Source organism: Cetorhinus maximus, chromosome 27, assembly GCF_964194155.1.
Source record: "Cetorhinus maximus chromosome 27, sCetMax3.hap1.1, whole genome shotgun sequence".
NCBI classification, from domain to species: Eukaryota; Metazoa; Chordata; class Chondrichthyes; order Lamniformes; family Cetorhinidae; genus Cetorhinus; species Cetorhinus maximus.
In genome coordinates, this window is record NC_135905.1 from 28,460,257 (window position 1) to 28,484,998 (window position 24,742).

A 24,742-nucleotide genomic window follows, 5' to 3' on the forward strand; every position below is an offset into this window, starting at 1 on the left:
GGTTGTCTTTGTTATACCTAACACTGCCCCATGAATATTAATTCTCATTGTATCAACAACCTCTGAACTAAACCTCTCTAACCATAAAACTCCTTTCATTGTACCAATTTTATTAATAATATAAACATATGGCTTGGTATCTGCTAGTTAGGTATAATTTTCATCCCACTTCTTGAAAATGCAAAAAAAATGCAAATGCACGTTATCTCTCTTACATAGCAAAACTAGTACACATCAAAACACCCAGACTAGCTGGCTTTAATCCAATTAAGACACACCCACAGACCAAACCTCTATTTTAAAAGAAAAATATTTTCCAAAATATTATATACATTAATAGCTTCATGACAGTGTTCAAGTCCTGGAGTGGAATTTAAACCATAACCTTCAAACTCAGATGAGTGTGCTATCAACTAAACCATGGCTGACACCCAATTCTGCCACTGATGTATCCTTTTTTGGCTGGAAAGCCATAGGGAGGGTGGTGGGCATCTTATGCATGGATCATCTTTTCATGGGTATATATGGCAGCTTGTTAGCAATGCATTTAAAGAAGTATTAGCTGCGAAAGAGTATCTGTGAAACACCTTGCCTCAGGCAGTGCTGTCAGATCATTAGCCAAGATTAACATGTTTCACCAAGATTCTCCTATGTAGACTTGGGAGCAGGGCACAACAAAAATGCAAAGATCATGAAACAGTTAAAATTATCTTGACTGAAGATGGCATTGTAACATTTATACATTACTGCTCCTGGCTACCATTCTGCACTTTCCTCTTTAAGCTAGGACTCCCTGACTGCAGACTGTTCTATATATTCGCCATCTCTGGTTGTCTTGGATTTGTGACAAGCTAATCAGTTGGTGACTGGCAATTGTCCTGCCTTTTTATTTTTCCTTCTTTCTCCGTCTCTCCAATTTAGCCTCTGCTTCAATGCAGTATTTGACTCCAGAGACTTGAACGCAAAATCTAGGCATACGCTCCAATTGAGGGAAGTCCTCTGCAAAGTTGGTGGTACTGTCTTTCCTTAAAGCAAGGCCCCCACTTGTCCCCTCGGGTGGATGTAAAAGATCGCATGGCACTATTTCACAAAAGAGCAGGGGAATTCTCCCCAACGTCGTGATCACCATTTATCCCACAAATAGCATCGCTAAAAATGGGGTAATGCAGCGTAATGATTGTGTTACTGGACTAATGATCTGGAGACACGAGTTCAAATCCCACCGTGGAAGCTCAAGGATTTATTTTCAATTAATTAAATAAATCGAATAAAAAGCTAATATCGGCAATGGTGACCATGAAACTTATGCATTGTCATAAATAAATAAAAAATCTGGTTCACTGATATGCTTAGGGATCAAAATCTGCTATCTTTACGTGGGCTGACCTACACGTGGCCCCAGACTCTCAGCAATGGGGTTGACTCTTAACTTCCCCCTGAAGTGGCCCAGCCAGTCGCTCAGTTGTATTTCATAAGGCCACTTGCAACCACCTTCTGAAGCGCAATTAGGGATGGGAAATAAATGGTGGCCTTCCCCGCAATGGACACATTCGGTTAAATGAATAAAAAAAACAGATCACGTCATTGTTTGTGGAATCTTGCTGTGCTAAAATTGGTTGCTGTGATTCCTACTTTGCAATAGTGACAACAATTCAAAAGTTCTTGCTTGGCTGTAAAAATGTTTGGGGATGTCTTGAAAAATGCTACAGTCTATTTCTTTCAGTCTTGCACCATTGACTGGTTCTCCCATCTGCAGTACACAGCAGCCACTTGTCTCTTGTCTTCATTCTTGTACCTGCCATAGGCAATGATTTAGCTTATTTCCAGGTCTCTCCACAAGGACCACCCCAGGTCAGTAGGATGCCTGTGCAGACTTGCCTTTCAATTCCTTCCTGTGGCTTGACTTTGGCCTTATACGCAGCCACTCTCCCAGCCAGCCTCACTTACAGTGGGTAGATCACAGCATCGCATTTAGGAAACCACAACTGTAAAGTCATCTTTTAGGAGATTGACAAGGATGATTCCAGGGATGAAGCACTGTAGCTACCAGGATAGATTGGAGAGATTGGGACTGTTTTCCCTGGAGAAAAGAAGGCTAAGAGGAAAGTTGGTAGAGATATTCAAGACCCTGAGGGTTATGGAAGGGTAAAGAGTGAGAAACTTCCCACCCAAGGGGAGCATCAGGAACTAGAGGGCACAGATTCTAAATAATTGGCAAACGGGGTAAAAGTGATGTGAGGGATTTTTTTTTCGCCCAGAGGGTGGTTGGAGTCTGGAATAAACTTCCTGAGAGGATGGTGGAGGCAGGCTCAATCGAGGTATTCAAATGGGAATTGGATTGCTACCCGAAGAGAATGAATGTGCAAGTTTATGGGGATAAGACAGGGAAGCGGGACTAGGTGGAATGCTCTTTCAGAAGGCCAGTGAAGACTTGATGGGCTGAATATTCTCATTCTGCACTGTAAAGATTCTGTGATGCTAGAGAGTTTCACACATGGCAGTGCTTTTCTGAAGCTTTTATGTATGACCTATTACAAAGTATTTTGGATGGAACTCCAACAGACAAGTTTGAAGCCCCAGTCTTACTTCACTGCAAAGCTGAACAATATCACACATTGCCATTTGACCCACACTCTGATGATTGCTCCATTTTCAGATTCTGTTTTGTGACTGTTATAAAACCGACGATATTTCCTTAGTGATAAAGTCACCAGCAGCAAAGACAATCTATTCTCGTTCAGTTCTAATTCTGGAAGTAAACAGCCATAAGGTTGTAGGGGTGGGTGGGGAGGGAGGAGGGGAATGCTATAAATATGCAACAGATCAGGCAGTGTTTTACAGAGACAAAATACAGGTTAAGTACAAATCATCAGCCAAACTTAGCTTTTGTTTTGTTCTGCACGCAGTCTTTCTCTTCCCTCGTCCTCCTCCCAATCACAGGGAGCTGAATTTGCTGCATCTCTGCAGACAAGCATAATAAAATGCTAACCTCAGCAATGACAAGTCATTCTGGGATTTCATCGCTGTTGAGACAGCAGGTGGCAGATTCCCACTGCAACCAACACTTAGCCTGGGATCATATTTCACCAGAGGCAGTTGTACTGCTATCACTTAATTCTCTCTCACTGTTTAATAAAACTCTCCTTGGGAGATGAAAAGGAGTTTATTTCAAAAGCAGCTTGGCAACCATGATTGATCCTTCACAAAGTACACAAAAGCGCAGACTGTTCATACCAGGATTGAATTGTCTGGTCTTTTGGATTTCCAGCATCCGCAGTAGTTTTTTGTTTTTATCTATTGAATTGTCTCCCTCCGGATTTTCTGCCATTTGTTTTATTTCCTCCTCCTCCTCAGACCAGGTGTGTATATATATATATATATATAACAGCCAAAAGCTGCCGCACTCCCAATCCCTACCCATGGTTGCTTGTAAACCTATGAAGTGTGCGACTGGTGTGTGGGGGAATGGGAATTTAATCCCTTCGGTGGGTACCATGGAGTCGGAGTGCTGCATGTAAAATTGAAATCCCTGTTAATTGCCACACACCTCAAGCTGCTGATAGCATCTCAGTGCTCTCATTTAGGGTTTAGCCGCCACCAAGGCAACACTGAAAGAAACAGCCCTTCACATAATTCAACCAGGTCATATAAGGGATTAAGAAATAGGATTGAGGAACATGTGGGCGGGGCGGGGGTGGAGTGAGGCTGCAGAGGAAACCTCTATAGGTAACCCCCTCCACCCTCTCTCAGCTTCAGTGATGTGCACTAAAATCGGGAACTCATTACCCAGCGGAATAAAGGAACTTTGCTGCTGTAGAATTACAATTTTAAAAAGGAGGATGTACTCTATGAGCAGGTCACTAGAAATTAGAATTTTCATTAGCTGCAGAATATTCCAGGTTACGGCTTGGCTCAGTGCGTAGCCCGACAAACCTCTACATGGAAGTTAGATAACGACTGAAATTACCTTTGAATCAGGTATCTTTCTATTGCTTGATTTCTGCCTGTCTCCTGCTTTTCGTTTCGGTTATGGTTCATCCCACCAATACCTTCTCACTTGTTTTCCACCCATCTTTTTTTCTGATTCAATCAAAATGCTTTTACATGTTTTCAGTTTTGACAATAATTTGCCCCATCTCTCCCTGTGGACAATGACCTGCTGAGTGCTCGCAGCAATTTCTGTTTTGATACCCAAACAAAAGTGTAAGGGAATTTGTAAAATTCCTACATTACTGTAAATATTTCATCCAGCCATCACTGGCGCTGGTGAACCTAAAATCAGCTACTTTACCCTAACCGTCAAATGTGATTAACAGATCAATACTGATGTCTGCATTCGAACAGAGAATTTATATATAGAGCTCTTAGGCAAAACTTTGGTTTAAAAACACGCCCCCGCCAGTCTTCACACGTGTTCAGGAAAGTTGAGAACCACAATACTGAGGTTAGCAAGGGTTGGCAGTGCAGGGAATTGTCTGTACTTGATGTACACCGACAATATCCTACTCCCAACGAGGCTGAGGAGATCTGATAGGTTCTTAAAATCATGAAGGGTTTAGATAAAGTAAATAGAAACTGTTTCCAACGGCTGACGGGTTGATAATTGGAGGGCACAGATTTATAATTGCCAAAAGAAACAGAGGTGACTCGAGGAAAAACCTTTTCCCCGCCACCCCCTACAGTCTCTAGACTTCTAAAACCGAGGTTTAGTTTCCTCCAGTCGGTGTGTAATAGGCCTCATTCAGCAAAGTACTTAGCAAGTCTTATCTAATCATGAGCCAGAGTATCATTAGCTAATGCTAAGAAGGGTCCTGTTGGGCACTGATCATCACAGAACCACATCTGCAGCTGCAACTCAACAGAGATAAAAATATCACCAAGTGATATTTTGTGATTAAGTCTCCTGGAAACCATGCTTCGTGGGTACATGCACCTTCTGTGCTTGTGATTTGTAGGAGAATATTTGTTGTTTAGGGCTTTGTTGACAAGTCTCGTTATTTTTGTGCTTGCTCTACTCAAAGGCTGTGCACAACATCAGTTGTACAACAAATGGTGAGAAAAACATATGCAAAATTGACAATTTAAAGTTCAGGCTGAGACCCAGACAAGATTGAGAGCAAAAATTGTATTTCATTCTCCAGTAGGGATTATTTATTACAACATTGACATTTCAACTGAGACCTGGGTATCAATTCTGTGATAGACTTGATGGACCGAATGGCCTCCTTGCGTGTCATAATGAGTCTATGACTCTAGCTAACATGGTCTGGATTACTGCAGCATTTTCATGAACCAGAATATAAGGACAGCCCACACAGGGGGAACAAAATCTCTCCCAGACAGGGAATTAGAAGCACAGGGCAGTAACAAGGAGCCCATAATGTTCAACTCTGGGAAAGGGGAGTAAGTGTTCTCCGCACAAATTCAGTTGAGCAATGTGTGAGTGCAGGAAAGCACTGCGCCCATGAATACAAATACATACACATTTACAAATGGCCTGACAGTTTTTTTTTATTCATTCATGGGATGTGGGCTTTGCTGGCTGGCCAGAGATCAGCAGAGACAGCTAAATGCAGAACTAAAGCAAGGAATGCAGCAGTGTTTCTAATACTTAATCATAAGACAGGACTATTAAAATAGTATCAATATTTCTAACATTTTCAAGACAAGCACTGTAAATGCAGCCCTACAGCAAGTGAAAGTGTATCTGTTTTAGGGGCTGTCATGGCCTTTTAATTCCCACTGAATGAGCAATTACAGTTACATGGATAAACTGGAGAAGCTGGGGTTTGTATTAAAAACAGTTTTTCCTCATGTCAAGCCTGGTTCTTTTGCCAATCATAAATCTATTCCCTCTGATTATCAGCTCTTCAGCCATTGGATGCAGTTTCTCTTTATTTACTGTTTTTATAGCAAAGAAGGCAAAAGAGATTTGATAGATGCTTAAAACCATGAAGGGTTTACATAGAGTAAATAAAGAGAAGCTGCTTCCAATGGCTGAAGAGCTGATAATCAGAGGGCATAGATTTATAATTGGCAAAAGAACCAGGCTTGACATGAGGGAAAACTATTTTTATGCAACGAGTGGCTAGGATTTGGAATGCACTGCCTGATAGGTGAGAAAAATAGATTCAATTATAGCCTTCAAAAAGGAAATGTCTACATACTTGAAGGAGAAAAATTGCAAGGATATGGGGAAAGAGCAAGAGGATTGGGACTGACTAGATTGTTCTTTGAAAGAGTTGGTGCAGGTTCAATGAGCTGAATGGTTTCCTTCTATGCTGTACTATTCCATGGTTATAATCAAAAGTTGTATTACAGTAATGGAGGGCATGAGAATATCTTGTACACTTATATTACCTCATTAAAATAGATTCTCTAAATTAATTTTGTTCCTGCTTCTGCTGGACGTACTTATACGAGGGGCAGCCTAACAGCATAAACTACAATCAGAGGAGTCACGAGTGCATTGCAGACTTCCAGCAGTGGTTTTCCTTTGGCATATTTTATGTTTGTACCATGGATTTAAGTAAACGCAAGTAAAACATTCTCGAGAAGGTGACCGGGTGGTGCAGTGAGTTAGTAGCACGGCCTCCCATCTCAGACACTGGGTTTCATTCCTGTTCAGACTGACTGGGGGCACACAGACATTCACGATGTGAAATGAGTTTGGCCAGGCTCAACCCAAATTTTGATGGGCATGAGCTCATTGCACAAGACTGCCCTTATTCATTGTCACATGGTAATCTCAGTTCAGAGGGGGCACTGGAGGGCAAATGTGGAAAATGGTAATTGTTATTTAGTCCCCATTTATTTCCAGTGCATAGGCACAATAACACATAAGGGTTCCATGGGAAAGGACAAGTCTCCAAAGGTCAGACAGAACAAGTATCAAATTATATCTTTCAGCTGAAAGGTTCTGTTAAGTCTGGCTACTAGATAATAATCACATCTAATGGGAATCCTGGCACACATCCTATTTTTGCAGCAGTTAATAAGGATAAAGTTGGGAAGAGTTCACTGTTGCATATATTGTATCTCAAGGTCTTTCATAATCAGAAAAGAGAGAATGTACCAGGTCAAGCACACTAAAAAGAGCTTTTACATTTCGTGTTCAGAGAAATGGGATACAGTCAGTATCTGCCAAACTAACCTGCATGCACTACTCTCCAAGGATTATAGCTTGTTCTTGTCTCAATCTAAGTGCAGACTAGATGTGGTTGGGAGGGTATGAGTAAGAACCTGTTCCAGGAATGTTAAATCGTGACATAATTACGTGCAGTGACCTGGTTAAGGAATTAGACTAAAGCTGTTCCACCTGGAAAGTTTAGCAAGTTTAGGTAGTGATAGGTGTTTTTTTTCCAACAGCAGTTTGGGAAGCCCATGAGCAAATGAGCCTCCATTCTCAGGAGTTGAATGGAGCTCGGGTCATGTACATTTGTGATTGGTGTTGACAGCACTACAATAATGAGGAGAATCCCAAGATGCACAAACAGCCAAATATTTAACCCGTGACCCATTTGCTTCACTTTGTCAATTTCAATGAGTTGGAGCTAAAAAGTGGTTAAACCACGGATCAAAACTAGCCTCAACATTGATCCCTACCTGTCTGGAAAATGCTGAGCTCCACTGACGGCCACTATTGCTCAATAGTTCAATGGATAATTCACTTGAGGATCACATGGGATTATTAATTCCACATTTGCTCTACATTAAAAACAGCAAAACTTAGATGTTTATTCAGCAAAACCAGAAAAAAAATGGCTTTTGGTGCCTCTCATATTTCATGCGCTGAACTTGACTGTATTAAGCATCAGGAGTGGACAACAATACCAACTTGCATTTATATAGTGCCTTTAATATAGTAAAATGTCCCAAGGTGCTTAAAGCTTGGTATATTGCAGTTTCAAAAGCAATATATTGCATGCACACATTAACCAACAACAGCACTCTCACCAGTGAGTCAGAAGGTTATAGGTTCAAGTTTCACTTCACTACTTCAACACACAAACTAAGCTGACACTCCCGTGGAATATGTTGTCAGAGGCTACTGTTCTTTGTTCGAGATGTTAAGCTGTGGTCCTTTTTGCCTGCTGGGCCATTCAAGTCTATGTTAAAGATGCTATAGCGCTATTTAACGAAGAGCAAGAAGTAGTCCCAATGTCCAGGCCCACACTCCTCCCTCAGCCAATGTTACTGTTGGAATCATGTTACAATGAAGTGCATGCTTTAGTTTGTAAGTGAGAGCAGCTGTTGCTTATTGGGAAAGACTAGGGAATTATTCTTAAGTGGATAAGAACCAGTTTACACCAGTGTAGGGGGGGTAAAGGGGAGTCTGTGATGTGGTTTTGTGAATAAACCTGTATTGAGGAAAAGAGTGGCTCTAGATTCATCCTTTACTCAATGTATGAACGATGATTTTAACAGCCCACACCACCAAAAGTTGATACACAGTAAATGGTAGGGCACTGAGGAGTGCGGAGGAACAAAGGGATCTGGGAGTTCAGATACATGATTCCCTGAAAGTGGCATCACAGGTAGACAAGGTTGTAACGAAAGCTTTTGGCATACTGGCCTTCATAAATCAAAGTATCGAGTATAGGAGTTGGGATGTTATGGTGAGGTTGTATAAGACATTGGTGAGGCCAACTTTGGAGTGTTGTGTGCAGTTCTGGTCGCCTAACTACAGGAACGATATCAGTAAGATTGAAAGAGTGCAGAGAAGATTTACTAGGATGTCGCCGGGTCTTAAGGAGTTGAGTTACAGGGAAAGATTAAACAGGTTAGGACTTTATTCCTTGGAGCGTAGAAGAATATGAGGAGATTTGATAAAAGTTTACAAAATTATGAGGGGTATAGACATAGTAAATGCGAGTAGGCTCTTTCCACTTAGATTAGGAGAAATAAACACGAGAGGACATGGCTTTGGGGTGAAAGGGGAAAGGTTTAGGGGGAACATTAGGGGGAACTTCTTCACTCAGAGATTGGTGAGAGTGTGGAACGAGCTACCATCTGACGTGGTAAATGCGGGCTCACTCTTAAGTTTTAAGAATAAATTATAGATACATGGATGGGAGAGGTCTGGAGGGTTATGGACTAGGTGCAGGTCAATGGGACTAGCGGGATAATATTTCGGCACAGACTGGAAGGGCTGAATGGCCTGTTTTCTGTGCTGTAGTGTTCTATGGTTCTATTCATCTCATTGCTGGGTATGGGATCTTGCTGTGGCAAACTATCTATCTACATAATAGCAGTCACTGCAACATAATTAACTCTGCGAAGGCCTATTCAGGTGCTTGAGTATGTGATAAGGCATTAAACAAGTGCAAGATTCTCTCACATGAATCACATGCAACAACTCAGTTCTACCTACCATTGCAAGAGCTTCTATCTGGTGCAATACTTCGATACTTGATCTCCTTACTATGGACCCAAATATTCTATAGCCAGCTGATTTAGGTATGTAAGATTTAGGTATGTAAGTAGTGGGCTGATCCCTCAGTCCGCTACTTAAGCAACATTTTCTCACTTCAACGAATGATTACATATAGAAAATGGGGATCTTCAGCATTTTGTTGTAGGAACCTGAATTTCAGTGATTGCTTGGAGTTGGCAGAAGTTAAAATTGAATCTGTAAATCATGGTGGGTGAGATACACCGAGTTAAAACACCTGAAAATAAAGTGATAACTAAGGGAAAACATTTATTTCAGACTGCGCTTTTTGGTTTCTACATTCATATTTACTAAAGAACTGTCTGAAAAGAACTCATTCCTAGCCCAAGAGCAAACCTTTAAATGACACTGAATATTGGTGCTGAACACTGTGTATGAACTCATCCAGTAAAACAGCAGACAGGGGAGTGCCATGCAAATGCATTAAAGGTTTGCCTGCTGATATTGCCAGTAATTTATGCACTTCTAAATAACAGTAGCAGTGGGAAGTTTAAAGAGACTGCTTGAACAATGGCAAACACTCAAATCCATAATAAGCAACAAATCAGAATTGGAATTAGAATTTTCAGCCTCTGGCTTACAGGTACTGTGAAGGAAGAGATAGTGACATTGAAAGGCTCAAGGCTCCACAGCAGGCACTTGACAGTCAACACAATTGGAAAGTGCCATTTCAGATCCTATCTGCAGATTTAAAACATTATACAGTAATAGTATACAATTACTTATTTGTAACATTAGTATCTTAAAGGGGAAGCTGTTCCAGAAAACAGCAAACCTTAGTTGATAGGCAGCCCACTGGAAAAAATGTAGCAGAGAAAATGATTCCAAGAGGAAGCTCAAATGTACTGTAATCACAACAGGAAGTTCCTGTCTATTTTAACATTAATTTAGTGGTTTCAAATATAATAATGGTCAACAGGACCCAAGTAACTAGATGAGATATGATGAAGCACAGTTAGCAGAGATGTAATGAGCACTGATTTAGACGAAACACTCACTATTTATACAAGAGCCCAGTATTGAGTGCGTGCAAACAAAAATGCAATACCAGGTCCATGGTTCCTCTCAAATGTCAATTTGCCTCAGATGGGAGTACAGCCAACTGATTTCAAGCCCCAGTCCAAAACTGACAAGTCACTGCTGTAATCAGATGTTGCTGCATTGCTGGAGGTGCTGCCCTAATGCACTGCAGCCAGCTCACTCTATCTATCTCATAAAGTCTTCTCTTTCTACATGTTGGCTCCCCATGTAATATGGCCATTGAGCTGTAAGGATCATTACAGCATTACAGCTGATGGCAGAAGTTGGGGACGGAATGGTGGCTCCCCCCCGCCCACTATAAATACCCACTACTTAGGGACCAGGGGCATCATTGGGACTACAAATCAAATTAGTAGAGTCCCTTTTGGTGAATAAAATATGACAGTGCCGTCTCCCCCTCTCGTGAGGAAAAGCGATTTAGATTATGTTCAGCATCATCTTGAATCTAACAAGTACTGTGGTACACGGTAGGTAGGTGTTCAGATCACAGAATGCAAACTGCATGTGAGAGACTCACACCGGAACACAAACTGTATAAAAGTCACTGTGGCACTTTAACCATACAGGTGATCTGTGAATCTCTGAGTAATTCAGCCCACTCACAGTGACTCCAAACAATCGGAGAACAGTCTCTCATGAAGAAACTGGCAATTTCTGTGGTGTTTAAGCTTAATAATGAATGATGGAGTTACCTGTTTCCAGTACTGGTTGCACACAGATAGAAACAAACCAACCAGATTAATAACAAGCCTCTTCTACCTATCAATGTTTTGAAGTAGATTGCTCCTTGGAAATCTACTGAGTAACACTTTTGTGTCATTGGATCCGACATGAAAAATTCCCATGTTTTTAAAAAAGAAAATCATAATTGAAAATAAAATCTGCATCTTAACATCCCACGGGTTAAGGCATCCCAGTTCAGTCCTCCTGACAATTCTTAGAGCTTTTTGTGTTAAAGCTGCTCCAGGTTGCTGTCTAACTGACCTATCCCTATTTCTCTTTACTTGGTTAGATAAGGCAAGTCCCAGGCAGTCTCCTGCGCGCATTTCCACATGGCACGCATTAGCCGAGTGAAGCCGGTGTCCTTTGGCTTTTCCAGTCCACGCATCAGCCGCTGTTTCATGATGGAGATGAACTCCCTGTTGCTCAGCTCCCCGTTTCCTGAAAGACATTTTCAAACCTCGATCAGTAATCTGCAATGGCTACCCACAGTCCTGTGAATACCTGTATATTGGAAATCAAAAGCAGTGGTGTGGTTGCAGTGGGAACGTTCGGATAATACTAGTTCTGTCCCACTGCGAGCGGGATTTGAACATTATTTTGCTGGTTCCACAGGAGCTAGTGGCCAAAAGGATGCAAGTAACTGGATGGGTTGCAACAAAAAGCTGAGTAAGTAGAGATATACTAAGCTGTGATTTGGATGAAACATTGTTATAGTTTACGCAACTTTCCAGTATCAAAAACAAGCAAAAAGTATGCAAGTGGTTTCTCCCAAGTGTCAGCTCGCTTCTGCTGGCAGTGCTGCCAATTCTGATTTCAAGCCCGACTCCAGGCGTTAAGCTTATGATGTAGACTGACAATTCACTGAAGTGCTTAGGGATTGCTGCATTGCTGATGGTGATGTCCTAGCACATTGCAGTCAGCTGTTAAACTCGCCTGAGGAAATACATTGTTTCTATCTCACAAAATCCTCTTTTCTTTTACCAATGTAATGTTGCCAAAAGAGCTTCGAGGTGTTTTTATATCACAGGATTACAGCTGATGATACAGGGATGTAGGATGATGTGATTCCCTCTGCTACGGGCACCCAACATTCGGAGAACTGATAGGATCGACAAAAAAGGGAGTCTCTTAGGCTGAAGTAAATATGATTGCACCAGTAACTCCCCCTGCCCGCACATCACCCCCTCTGCAACCGCCCCACCTCCAGAACCCAGAGCCTCCACAACTATATTCAACTGCTCCTGAAATTTATTTATACTGTCTGCTTCAATGACATTTTCAGGCATGTTGTTCCACAAATATAGTACACATTAAAGTAATTCTACCCAACTTCCTTTCTTACTCTTGAATTCCTCATTTGTAACTTGCATTCTCTGGTAATTGAGCCACTCACCATGGTGAATAGAGGCTGCCATCTGTCTGTTTTACAGTCATTAAATCATTCCCCGAACAGACTGTCCATTTAAAAAAAAAATTAAATCTAGATTGGACGATAGAAGCTCTGTGTTGTTGTGCCAGGCCTGTTTACACAGGTCCAAGTAGCTTATAAGCATCTTGTGGCATCAAGGAGCCCTAGCAAAACTGGAGTCAATGAGAATCAGGGAGAAAACTCTCTGCTGGTTGGAGTCTTACCTAGCACAAAGGAAGATGGTTGTGGTTGTTGGAGGTCAATCATCTCGGTTCCAGGACATCACTGCAGGAGTTCCTCAGGTTAGTGTCCTAGGTCCAACCATCTTCAGCTGCTTCACCAATGACCTTCCTTCCATCATAAGGTCAGAAGTGGGGATGTTCGCTGATGATTGCACGATGTTCAGCACCATTCGCGACTACTCAGATACTGAAGCAGTTCATTTCCAAATGTAGCAAGACCTGGACAATATCCAGGCTTGGGCTAACAAGTGGCAAGTAACATTTGCGCCACACAAGTGCCAGGCAATGATCATCTCCAACAAGGGAGAATCTAACCATCGCCCTTTGACATTCAATGGCATTACCTTCGCTGAATCCCCCACTATCAACATCCTGGGGGTTAACATTGACCAGAAACTGAATTGGATTAGCCATATAAAAACTGTGGCTACAGGAGCAGGACAGAGGCTAGGAATCCTGTGGCAAGTAACTCATCTCTTGACTCCCCAAAGCCTGTTCACCATCTACAAGGCACAAGTCAGGAGTGTGATGGAATACTCTCCACTTGCCTGGATGAGTGCAGCTCCAACAATACTCAAGAAGCCCCTCACCATCCAGGACAAAGCAGCCCGCTTGATTGGCACCTCTTCCACATTCATTCCCTCCACCACCACACACAGCGGCAGCAGTGTGTACCATCTACAAGATGCACTGCAGGAACTCACCAAGCCTCCTTTGACCGTACCTTCCAAACCCATGACTGCTATCATCTAGAAGGACAAAGGCAGCAGAGACATGGGAACACCATCGCCTGGAAGTTCGCCTCCAAGCCCCTCACCATCCTGACTTGGGAATATATTGCCTTTCCTTCACTGTCGCTGGGTCAAAATCCTGGGACTCCCTCCCTAACAGCACTGTGAATATACCTACACCACATGCGGTTCAAGAAGACAGCTCATCACCACCTTCTCAAGGGCAATTAGGGATGCAAAATAAATGCTGGTCCAGCCAGCAAAGCCCACATCCCAAGAATGAATAATAAAAAAGCAGTGTTGGCTTAAGGCCTCATACATATCAAGATGTGAGGTGCGCACAACTAATTTACTCCTTGGCAGCTACCACCAGCTTTCCTAGTTAAAAATTCTCACTGATGAAAGTGGAGGGACGTTTTTTCCATTGCTAAACAAGGAGCTCTGGGGTTCTCCCAATTTCCAGCTGGCACAGCTAAATGCTGAGTTGATTTCTATAGAGAATTTCTCCCTGCTCATTAATCTTTTCAGACACCAGATGTACTGCTCAGGTCATGTCCTGCAACGAAAACAAGCTGGGACTTTTTTCTAGATTCCCAGCATTTCACTCGTTTAAAAAGGAAACCAGCACATTATGATAACTAGTGGTCCTGATGCATTTAAATCAGGATTTTACAGTCAATGTTTTTCTTTATATTGCAAATTAACTTGGTGTTGTATGGGGATTGTTATTCACCTGTGCTTATAAAATGAAGGAACTTCAACATACACTGCAAGTGAGCCAAACTTGTTCATTGAGCAATGGAAAATGGGCGGGGTGAGATAATCCCAAAGTACCAATGATCAGAAATTACATAGGATCAGAAATCAGAAGAAAACAGGAGACTAGCTGCCTCAGAATCATCCAAGAGCCAACATTCTCTAAAAGGGCAAAATGAAATGCTCAGCTTTATTTGTAAAGAAGTAAGGCACGAATGTGGAATGTTAACAAGCTAAAGGGAAGCATTTGATAGTTGTAAGGACAACAACAAAGGGTTCATGCTGGAACACTCCTATATCTAGTGTAGAGGGAGGGGGGATTGGTTAGCCCAAGAGGAAGCAGCTATGACCCCTTAGAGAAAGTTGTGGCAAGAAAGGGGTGGGCGAGGGACAGGGGGTGGGTGAGGGACAGGGGGTGGGCGAGAGGAAGGGGCTGGGCGACAGGAAGGGGCTGGGAGACAGGAAGGGGCTGGGCGACAGGAAGGGGCTGGGCGACAGGAAGGGGCTGGGCGACAGGAAGGGGCTGGGCGACAGGAAGGGGGTGGGAGACAGAAAGGGGGTGGGAGACAGAAAGGGGGTGGGAGACAGAAAGGGACCGAGGGACAGGGACTGAGCGGGCCAGAAAGAGGGGGGCGGGGACATAGGGACAGAGAGGATTTGCAGCTGGGCTGAGCAATTGCAAATGAAGTTCAATTATGGGCAAACATAATGTACTACATATCAGTGGAAGCTTAGCTTAGGCTCAAGCAGTACATCAATTTTCCAAACTTCTGGCTTAGTTTGACATCGTACTGTCTAGCCAGGGATGCTGATGGTATAGATGCTACTGGTATATGTGTGTTTGCAGCAGTCAAAAATAATGGCTCAAGTTTTGCTGGGAATTTGTTAGAGGAATAGTTCAGCATGCTGCAATACAAGAGAACCATCTAGGCCTGAAATGCTGCACAGAGGCAAGGATGAAGACTACAGACAGATGAGGCATCAGGAACAAAGTGACAAGCTGGGCTCTTCAACTTCTAAAAGAGGCGTACAAGATCCATGGCAGTGTTGATAAAGTAAACCAGGAACAATACTTTCAGATACACCAGGGGGGGCAGCAGGATGAGAGGACACTGGGTCAAGGTTGTGAACAACAAGTTTAGAACAGAGGTCAAGAAGTGTTCCTTGACAGAGTGGACGATTGATAACTGCAATTATCAGTCAGGAAGCCTGGTTGAAGGCACTGGACTCAAATAGGACCCCAAGGTAAAGGCAAGAGTTACTGCCTAGTGCACCAATTGGACCCCTTCCTGAGTTTTTAAAATGACTATTAAGTGCATTATATAATCACACACCACCAGAATCTGAAAAGTTCTGCAGTACCTCTAGGCCAAATGCTGCAGCAAGTCTGTCCAATATAAGGGAATATCTCAGTGTGCCAAATGTTAAGATAGTCTCCCCATATAATTAAATATTTTTAAAAATTGCATAAATGTGTTAAATTTGTTGCTTTATTTTTAGAAAAACCAGCACATGGAACATTTTACAGTAAGTTTACTATGCTAGGCTCCGGCGTTCACAGCTTTGGCTACTTTAGCTAAGCTGTCTCAACTGACTATTCACCCAGCTAGGTCCGGCAAGCAAGTGGTGTGAGCACTTGGCATGTCATAACATTCAAGGCTATGGGCCAAGTGCTGGTAAATGGGATTACGTAGTTAGGTCAGGTGTTTCTCACGTGTTGGTGCAGACTCGATGGGCTTCTGCACTGTGTGATTCTGTGATTATACTTACATGGTCTGAGACTAGCTTTCAATTCTAGATTTATTTTATTAATTGAATTAAATTCCACCAGCTGTCGTGTCCCTACAGCATTAGCCTTGGCCTCTGGATTACCAGTTCAGCGACATTACCACTACCGTCTCCCCCTAAATTCCATGCACTCCTGCATGGCAGGTGAACCAGTGGGTCTAAATCCAAACGTCGGGTGACACCAGATAACTATTCCCCATGCAAACTTCACCTGCTAAATTGGTCCGAGAGTTGCAACAAAGCTGTGATAATGCAGCTGAGCTTGGTTGAGTTGGACAAATCACATACAGGCGAAACATGGGCTTAACAAACTGCAAATCAATGGGGACTACTATCACCTTATGGAATTGGGCTCAGAACACAAACTGTTAGTATTGGTTCACCAGGCATTGGCTTCGATACAATTAGAAGGGGGAAAATGATTCAGGGACGAGGTGATCCCATAATTGAATTTAAAAAAAAATTCATTCATGGGATGTGGGAGTTGCTGGCCTGGCCAGCATTTATTGCCCATCCCTAACTGTCCTTGAAAAGGTGGCGGTGAGCTGCCTTCTTGAACCGCTGCAGTCTGTGGTGTAAGTACACCCACAGCGCTGTTAGGGAGGGAGTTCCAGGATTTTGACCCAGCGACATTGAAGGAACGGCGATATATTTTCAAGTCAGGATAGTGAGTGACTTTGAGGGGAACTTCCAGGTGGTGGTGCTCCCATGTCTCTGCTGCCCTTGTCCTTGTAGATGGTAATGGTCGTGGGTTTGGAAGGTACTGTCTAAGGAGCCTTGGGGAGTTCCTGCAGTGCATCTTGTAGATGGTACATATTGCTGCCATTGTGTGTTGATGGTGGAGGGAGTGAATATTTGTGGATGGGGTGCCAATCAAGCGGGCTGCTTTATCCTGGATGGTGTTGGGCTTCTTAAGTGTCGTTGGAACTGCACTCATCCAGGCAAGTGGAGAATATTCCATCACACTCCTGACTTGTGCCTTTAGATGGTGGACAGGCTTTGGGGAGTCAGGAGGTGAAATACTGATCTCAGGATTCCTAGCCATCTGACTTGCTCTTGTAGCCACAGTATTTATATGGCTAGTCCAGTATAGTTTCTGGTAAATGGTAACCCCCAGGATGTTGATAGTGGGGGATTCAGCGATGGTAAAGCCATTGAATATTAAGGGGCAATGGTTAGATTCTCTCTTGTTGGAGATGGTCATTGCCTGGTACTTGCGTGGCGCAAATGTTACTTGCCACTTGTCAGTCCAAGCCTGATTATTGCCCAGGTCTTGCTACACTTAGACATGGGATGCTTCAGTATTTGAGGAGTCGCAAATGGTGCTGGACATTGTGCAATCATCAGTGAACATCCTCACTTCTGACCTTATGATGGAAGGAAGAATTGATGAAGCAGCTGAAGATGGTTAGGCTTGAACACTACCCCGAGGAAATATGTAATTACTTACAATTTATAACGTACTTCATGTTGGGGAGAAAACAGTGGGATCAGGAAATAGGTATGAAGTTTACTGAGCTGATGGACAGCAGAGTCTGAGGGAGGTTTTGAGGTGGCTTTTGAGGGTGGAGAGAGGGGCAGAGAAGCGGAAAGGTTTTGCATCAGAATTTCTGAATTAGGGGCTGAAGGTTTTGGTCCTGAACAAGAGCTGGAAGAGTGGAGACTGAAAACCGGAAGTTAGGCTGGAGTGAGATGTTCAGGAATTCTTTGGGTTCACTCACCATCACTATCGAACAAAGCAAAGACAACATCGCAAACATGATTAGAAAGTTCCACTCGTGCCACCGTCCTGGCAACGTGCTTCATGGTCGCTGTTAAAGGAAAAGATATTGGTTAAAATTTTTCAACAAAGTATTTCGTGGCGGCAACTTTGCCTTTTTTTTATTCATTCATGGGGTGTGGGCGTCGCTGGCTAGGCCAGCATTTATTGCCCATCACTAATTGTCCTTGAGAAGGTGGTGGTGAGCTGCCTTCTTGAACTGCAGCGGTTCAAGAAGGCAGCTCACCACCATCTACTTGGCGGACATTAGGGACGGGCAATAAATGCTGGCCTAGCCAGTGACACCCACATCCCATGGATGAATAAAAATCACTACAGAATATAGACAGTGCAAATACTGATCCTCCAACAGAAACTACTCAGAACCTGCTTATCGTTGCATGAGCAAAAATATGAAGGGACTTCAAGATTCTGACTGAGGTCTGTTACTTTAGCAGCTGAATCACAACAGGCAAAGTCAGACCCAACCTGGCCTACTATTTATAAAAAGGAACTGCAACGTCTCAATACAAACTCCGACAGGCTTCAATTCATAACATGCATTGAGTTTTCTCAATCTCAAGTTGTAGGAAACGTGAAAGTGTTCTTTAAAATGTACATCCATTGCTCGGGTTTCTTGCCTCCATTACTCTACCTGCTGACCAATTCATTTGTTGATCATTTCCCGATATCATTCCTCAGTTTGCCTTTTGCTGGTCTGAAACCATCCTGCTCTTGCAACTTAAAATATTTCTCTGGATTTAACTTACCATCTCGCACATTTCTATAACATCACTGCTCAGATTTCCTTTTTCCAAGGCTTAAAAAACACAAGCCTCCCCAGTCCTTCCTAATAACTCAAACCTCTAAAATTAGGGATCAGACCCCTGTGGCTTTTCTGTGCACTCTCTCTTGCCCTTGAGAACTATATCCCTGTGATCAGAACTGGACACTAGCTGCAGTGTGGTCTAACCACAGCATTACACAATCTGATTGTAACTTCCTCTGGCTTGTAATCTACTGGCTGATTGTTGCTCCGTATTGATTGGACTTGTTGAGGTTTACAGCCTTTACCTGTTAGCTTCACAACTTAATGAATGGAGACAGTAGGAATATAACATTTTATGCAGTAACTTTACCGTAATCAATGACTCCTTGTTAAAAAGCAGGTAAATGCAAAATTTAGACAAGATGATTATTAAGAAGAAACAAGACGTTGAAGATATGTCCTGCAAAAATAAATTTGTAATAAAATTCCTTTTTCTCCTTTTCAGTCAAACGCTAATTCTATTTCATTATTGCCTCTATTAGACAGAATAATGAACATGATATGATTATGTTAGGTACGATGATAGTCATCTTTGTGCACTGTAACTTCAAAGGCCAATAGAACGTTTTCAGTTATACCAAGATTAGGTGGTGGTGCTGGGGGTATAGATTAGAAAATAGAAACCAACTCTAGCAACTATTTCAACAAAACGAAAGCAAAACAAAATCCCCATCAATATATTCTGACGGATGGTTTCTACATTTGCACAGGCTCAATTCCAGAGACACGTTTTACTTTTAGTTCATTATACCTTTATCAATTGAGGCCCCTGCCATATGGTAGAAGCTCAGTGCTGTATCCACATCGTTAATGTTCTTCAGAAAAGTGAAGAAATTTTCCACCTCCTTGAATGTGATGCCCTGCAGAAGAAAAGAGATGAAGCAAAATGAGGTCTAGTGTGGGAAAGGGCCATCCGAGCCATCACAATATCTAAAGTCCACTGTATGATTATTCTATCATTGGGCTTTGCTTTCCCCCTACAGAGCACCTACTTTAAGGAAAATTAGGGTTCTCCCCAATACCCAAGAAATAAAAATCATCATTAATCTCTATAATCATTAATCCCAGTCAATGGAATTCAATTCAGCTCCCTTTAAAGGATTCAATTGACCCAAATGTCCTTCGCAGTGTTCCACAACTCTGTTGGAATTTATTTTCCTAATCTTTAACCACATTCCAAGCTTGTAGTGTTTTGCACTTACATGTACTTTTTGTACCAATTTATTCTTAGATATCAGACTTTCCATGTGTGAAGTTATTATCAATCTCAATGGTAATGTATATACTGCCACTCAGGAGCTTGGATTAGATAGAAAGGCAGAGTTTCTGCAGGAACTGTGCAGCTTTGACTTGAGTGCTGTGAAGTAGTGGCCGTGCCTTCAACTGCTTTGGGCCCATGCTGTAAACTTCCTCCTTAAGCCCCTCCACTGCTCTAATACCCCCTTGCCTCCTTCACAGCCCATCTTTTTTAACCAAGCATTTGATCATCTCTGCCAATATCTCTTTCTTTGACTCAATGTGAGTTTTTGTCCTTATGCCTCTGTGAAGTATCTAGTGACATTTCTCTACATTAAAGGCACTATATCAATGCACAGTTATTGTAAATCTGTCTATGCAGTGGCAGCAGCACTGAAGTTGCTCACAACACCCCTGGATTGGGGGTGCGAAAAAAAATCAAGGCTCCTGGTAGTTCTGTCTTAACTCTTGCTGGAAATGTATGATTGTGCTGTTCTCCACAGTCGGACTGACCACTGGCAATTATCAAAGTTTCAGTCTGAATAATGGCCAATTGGTTGAGGTACCAGAGAGGCCATCAGTGTCTTTAGGAGGCGAGATGAGAAATAAATCTGTGGGTGGAAAAGGTCTGCTGTCTGCAATGGTGGCAGACCATTCGAGAGAGACATAGTGGAGCTTCATTAAATATATTAATATTGGAAACTCCCAAAAGAATCTCCACGCAATGAAGCAGTCATGAGTGAAGGATAATCAGAAAAGACATTCTCAGAAGGTGGTGCCGCGTTGGCACTCAATCAGTGACAGAAATTCAGATAAAATATATGCAAAAATTGAAACATCATGTGTTCTGAAATGGTAAAAAAGGATGAGAAAAAATTATGGAAATATGAGGGGGGGGAAGGAGAGAGACACAAACAAACAGATTAAATAGACAGATGGAGAGACATTCTGAGAGTGTGGAAGAGAGAGAGAAATAGATAGAACGAGAAAGATACAAACTCAGTTAGGCTACCTGGAGCTTCAGATTCAGAATGGCTAACCCCCTCAATTTGCATAAAGATATCTTTGGAAGGTGGGGAGGTTATTGAATAATTGCAGCAGGTATTCAGAATCAAACTGCATACAAATGATCCCAGTGCAGGGCTGTGTTCTGATGAAGGGTCATCAACCTATTTTCTCTCCACAGGTGCTGTCTGACCTGCTGAGTATTTCCAGCATTTTTTGTTTTTATATCAGATTTACAGCATCTGCAGCATTTTGCTCTTGACTAGGGGCTCCCAGGTTCACAGCGATGTCCCTGTCACCAACTCTCCATTTCCACAGGACTTGGTAAATAGACCCTTGTAGAAGTCAGTGTGTGACTTTGCTTAACATGGTGACTTTGGGGAGCCGTTATTGTCCACACAATCTTGACGGGTTGGTAGTCAGATTTCAGTGACGTGTCAAGCCACAATGACTGGGACTGCCCAGAATGCAATTCAGTAAAACAGGTGAACTCAAACAGAAACAGGAAGTGGTGATAAATTGCTTCTCCACAACTTGACTACAGCGTAAAATAGGCAATAAAATGCCTCGTGTAACAACAACTTGTATTGAGTGCCATTAATTGTAAAACGTCCTAAGGTGCTTCACAGGAGCATTAACAGAACCGCTGTAATAGCAATGGTTCTCTTTCCCTATTGCATTCCATTGAAGCACTAGACACTAAGTTAATTCTCTTGTCAGTTCAAAACAATGTGTACACAAAAACAAAATAGTGTGGGCTACTGGTATTTACAAGGCTGATATCTCACGAAGTGTCAGGAGCAATGCTTGTCAGTTTAACAACCAGCGACAAAATTGGCAGCGAGCCAATATTGGCTATAAAGGGGGCACAAAGTAGTGCAGTATGATTTTGGCCCATCACAGGTCCATTCCCACCCAAAAATGAGGACAAAACTTGGCCCTTACATGTCTGAGTGATGTATGTCATATACTTATGCACATGGAGTGAACTAAAATGTGTAATTAACCCAAGGAAGGACTAAATTTACATCTTTTTGAATTACTGTTGAAATGTTCACTTTCTTATGTATACAATTTCCAAGTGTGTTAACTGGTGGTTCAACCCTACATGTACAATGCTGTTGCTAGCAGAGAACGGCAGCAGTCTGTATGACATGGCATAGCTTTTATTTCATCTATTTATCTGCTCACTCCAGGAGCACACTGAAAGATACTTGGTCTTGAGGTAACCCAAGAAGTCTTTTTCACTTTACTTAAGTGGCAAGGGTTGAGTTTAAAAATCAAAACATTTGCAGCTTGTGTGTATTGGAATCCAGAGATGAATAAATGGGAAACACCTTTTTAACTGGGGTGAGTGAATTGCTCTGACAAACCTCGCAGCTTTCTTTATTTACCACAAATGGTGTAAATTGCTAAGAGAATACAATAAAAAGTCCCAGAGGCAGTGAAAGTGCTGTTCCTGAGTGACAAACCACTCACCCTATTTCTGAATACTGGCCATAATCTGATAAATGCTGCAGAGGTGACAAATTAATAAGGTGGAGTTCTGAGTTTTATGTTTGTCATGCCTTACATTAATTTACAAGGTCTCCAGAGGTTATTACACAAAACACAAAAATGTCAAAAAGACAGCCGATTAAAGGTCTTTAGAAAGACATTTTGGTAACAAGAATAGGGAAACGAAATGCACATTAAACGGTTTAAATGGAATAGAGGATTAGGGAACCTCTGGTGTGCAGATAAGGCAGACTTCATAGCTGCACTTCTTTAATATAAAAGCACCACATAAGGGACCAGTTAAGCCCCATCCACTAATTGAGAGGAAATACCATCAGCAACTATTGCAGTCTGTTCTGCACATTTACCAATCACAATAGTTGGAACTCTCAATTTTAAAACTTCATTCTAATTCACAATTGCTGTTAGGAGAAAACTGAACCTGTTCTCCGGTATCTGGAAAGTTTAATAAGGGGACTCATCACTTCCTGGTAAGCCATGATGGATCTGGCTTAATTCTGCAGTCACAATCCATACTGACGATATCTACCATAGCAGTGATTGAAGCTCCACATTTCCCCTGGGGCTGCACATCAATGATCATGACCACACTTCACTGATACCTAAGTAGCACACAATCTAGAAGTTAAAACTTAAATGATGCAATTACGGCAGTGCCACCTTCTTGGGCAGAATTCTACAGAAGAACAACCTGCATTATATAACGCTATGTATTGACCAGTTTGGTTCAGCTGTCAAGACCAGCAGCTCTGATAATGAGCTGACCAATATCAGTACACTGGAGAACCAACCGAAGACTATGTGCTCAAGTTCTGGAGTAGAACATGATCCCAGACCCACAGGGGAGACTGCCAGCAACTGAGGCTGGCTGACATTTAACTGCTGTAAAAATCTCAACAAACCCCACAGTAGTTTATGATCCTTTACTATTTGGGAACAGTGGGTCTACTGAGACACCGACAGTACTAAGAAAATAAACAAAAACCATCTTGCTCAGTGTTCTGCTCTGCTGCATCAGCACGCAGGCCATTACTTCCAGGTTCTTACCTCTGCGTCCCTGAATTGCTTTTTGATACTTTTCAACATTGCTCTGAGTTTCTTGGACTGGACACCGCTGTATGCCAACAGCATACTGCCAAACTGACGCTCTGAGATTCGTCCATTTATTGGGTCATGTCGATCAAACTAGAGGAGGAGGAAAGAGAAAAGATGAGGCCAATTTCTGATATTTTAATAAAGCAGATTGTTTACCTGGTGTAGGACAAAAAAAGCCTTCTGACAATTTTTAAGCTCGATATTTAATTAGGGAAGCTAGAAGCATTGTCAAAAGGAAGAAAAACAAAAACAGCATCTGTGGAGAGGAACACAGTTGATGTTTCGAGTCCGTATGACTCTTCATCAGAACTAAGGAAATGGGGACAAGGGGGACCCTATCTTGGTTCTGGGAGAGAGAGGAAGGTGTGAGAGCAGAGGCGCGGGAGGTGGGCCGGACACGGTTGAGGGCCCAGACCTCCCTGTCGCTTGCCATTTCAACACACCACCCTGCTCTCATGCCCACATGTCCGCCCTTGGCCTGCTGCAATGTTCCAGTGAAGCTCAACGCAAACCGGAGGAACAGCACCTCATCTTCTGACCAGGCACTCTACAGCCTTCCGGACTTAATATTGAGTTCAACAACTTCAGATCATGAACTCTCTCCTCCATCCCCACCCCCTTTCCGATCCCCCTTTTCCCAATAATTTATAATTTAAAAAAAATATTTTTCTTTTCCCACCTATTTTTAAATTTATTTCCAGCTATTGTTTTACCTCCACCTTTTAGACCATTTCGATCCCTTCCTCCCACCCCACCCCCACTAGGGCCATCTGCCACTTGCTTGTCCTGCTTGCTAACCTTAATGTCCCCATTGGCACATTCTTTAGCTAATATCACCACCATCAACGCCCCTTTGTCCTTTTGTCTATGACATCTTTGGCAATCTCTTCTTTGCCTCCACCTATCACTGGCCCTCTATCCAGCTCTACCTGTCCCACCCCGCCTTAAACCAGCTTATATTTCACCTCATTTCTCTATTTCCTTAGTTCTGATGAAGAGTCAGACGGACTCGAAACGTTAACTGTGTTCCTCTCCGCAGATGCTGTCAGACCTGCTGAGTTTTTCCAGCTATTTTTGTTTTTGTTTCAGATTTCCAGCATCCGCAGTATTTTGCTTTTGTCAAAAGGAAGAAATGGGCTTGTTTCTCTATTGTTTAA

At 42.5% G+C, this 24,742-nt stretch overlaps 1 protein-coding gene and 1 long non-coding RNA gene across 7 annotated transcripts in view; one reads left to right on the forward strand and one right to left on the reverse strand.

Moving 5' to 3' along the window:
- Positions 1-3,889: 3,889 nt before the first annotated feature.
- Positions 3,890-24,742, forward strand: part of LOC144668667 (uncharacterized) — a 32,310-nt gene continuing 11,457 nt past the window's right edge. The window contains exon 1 of the long non-coding RNA XR_013573529.1: positions 3,890-3,978. This is a non-coding gene — a long non-coding RNA (uncharacterized LOC144668667). The remainder of the gene's footprint in view (positions 3,979-24,742) is intronic.
- The window catches only part of micu1 (mitochondrial calcium uptake 1), a 99,503-nt gene continuing 82,598 nt past the window's right edge, over positions 7,838-24,742 (reverse strand). For 5 of the 6 annotated variants that reach the window (XM_078530950.1, XM_078530946.1, XM_078530948.1 and 2 more), the window contains 5 exons: positions 23,538-23,675; positions 19,483-19,591; positions 17,865-17,954; positions 11,500-11,656; positions 7,838-9,671 (listed from right to left, as the gene is read on the reverse strand). In XM_078530950.1, the coding sequence (XP_078387076.1) occupies positions 9,620-9,671; positions 11,500-11,656; positions 17,865-17,954; positions 19,483-19,591; positions 23,538-23,675 (546 nt within the window). In that variant the 3' untranslated portion in view covers positions 7,838-9,619. The other variant, XM_078530951.1, reaches the window with a different exon arrangement.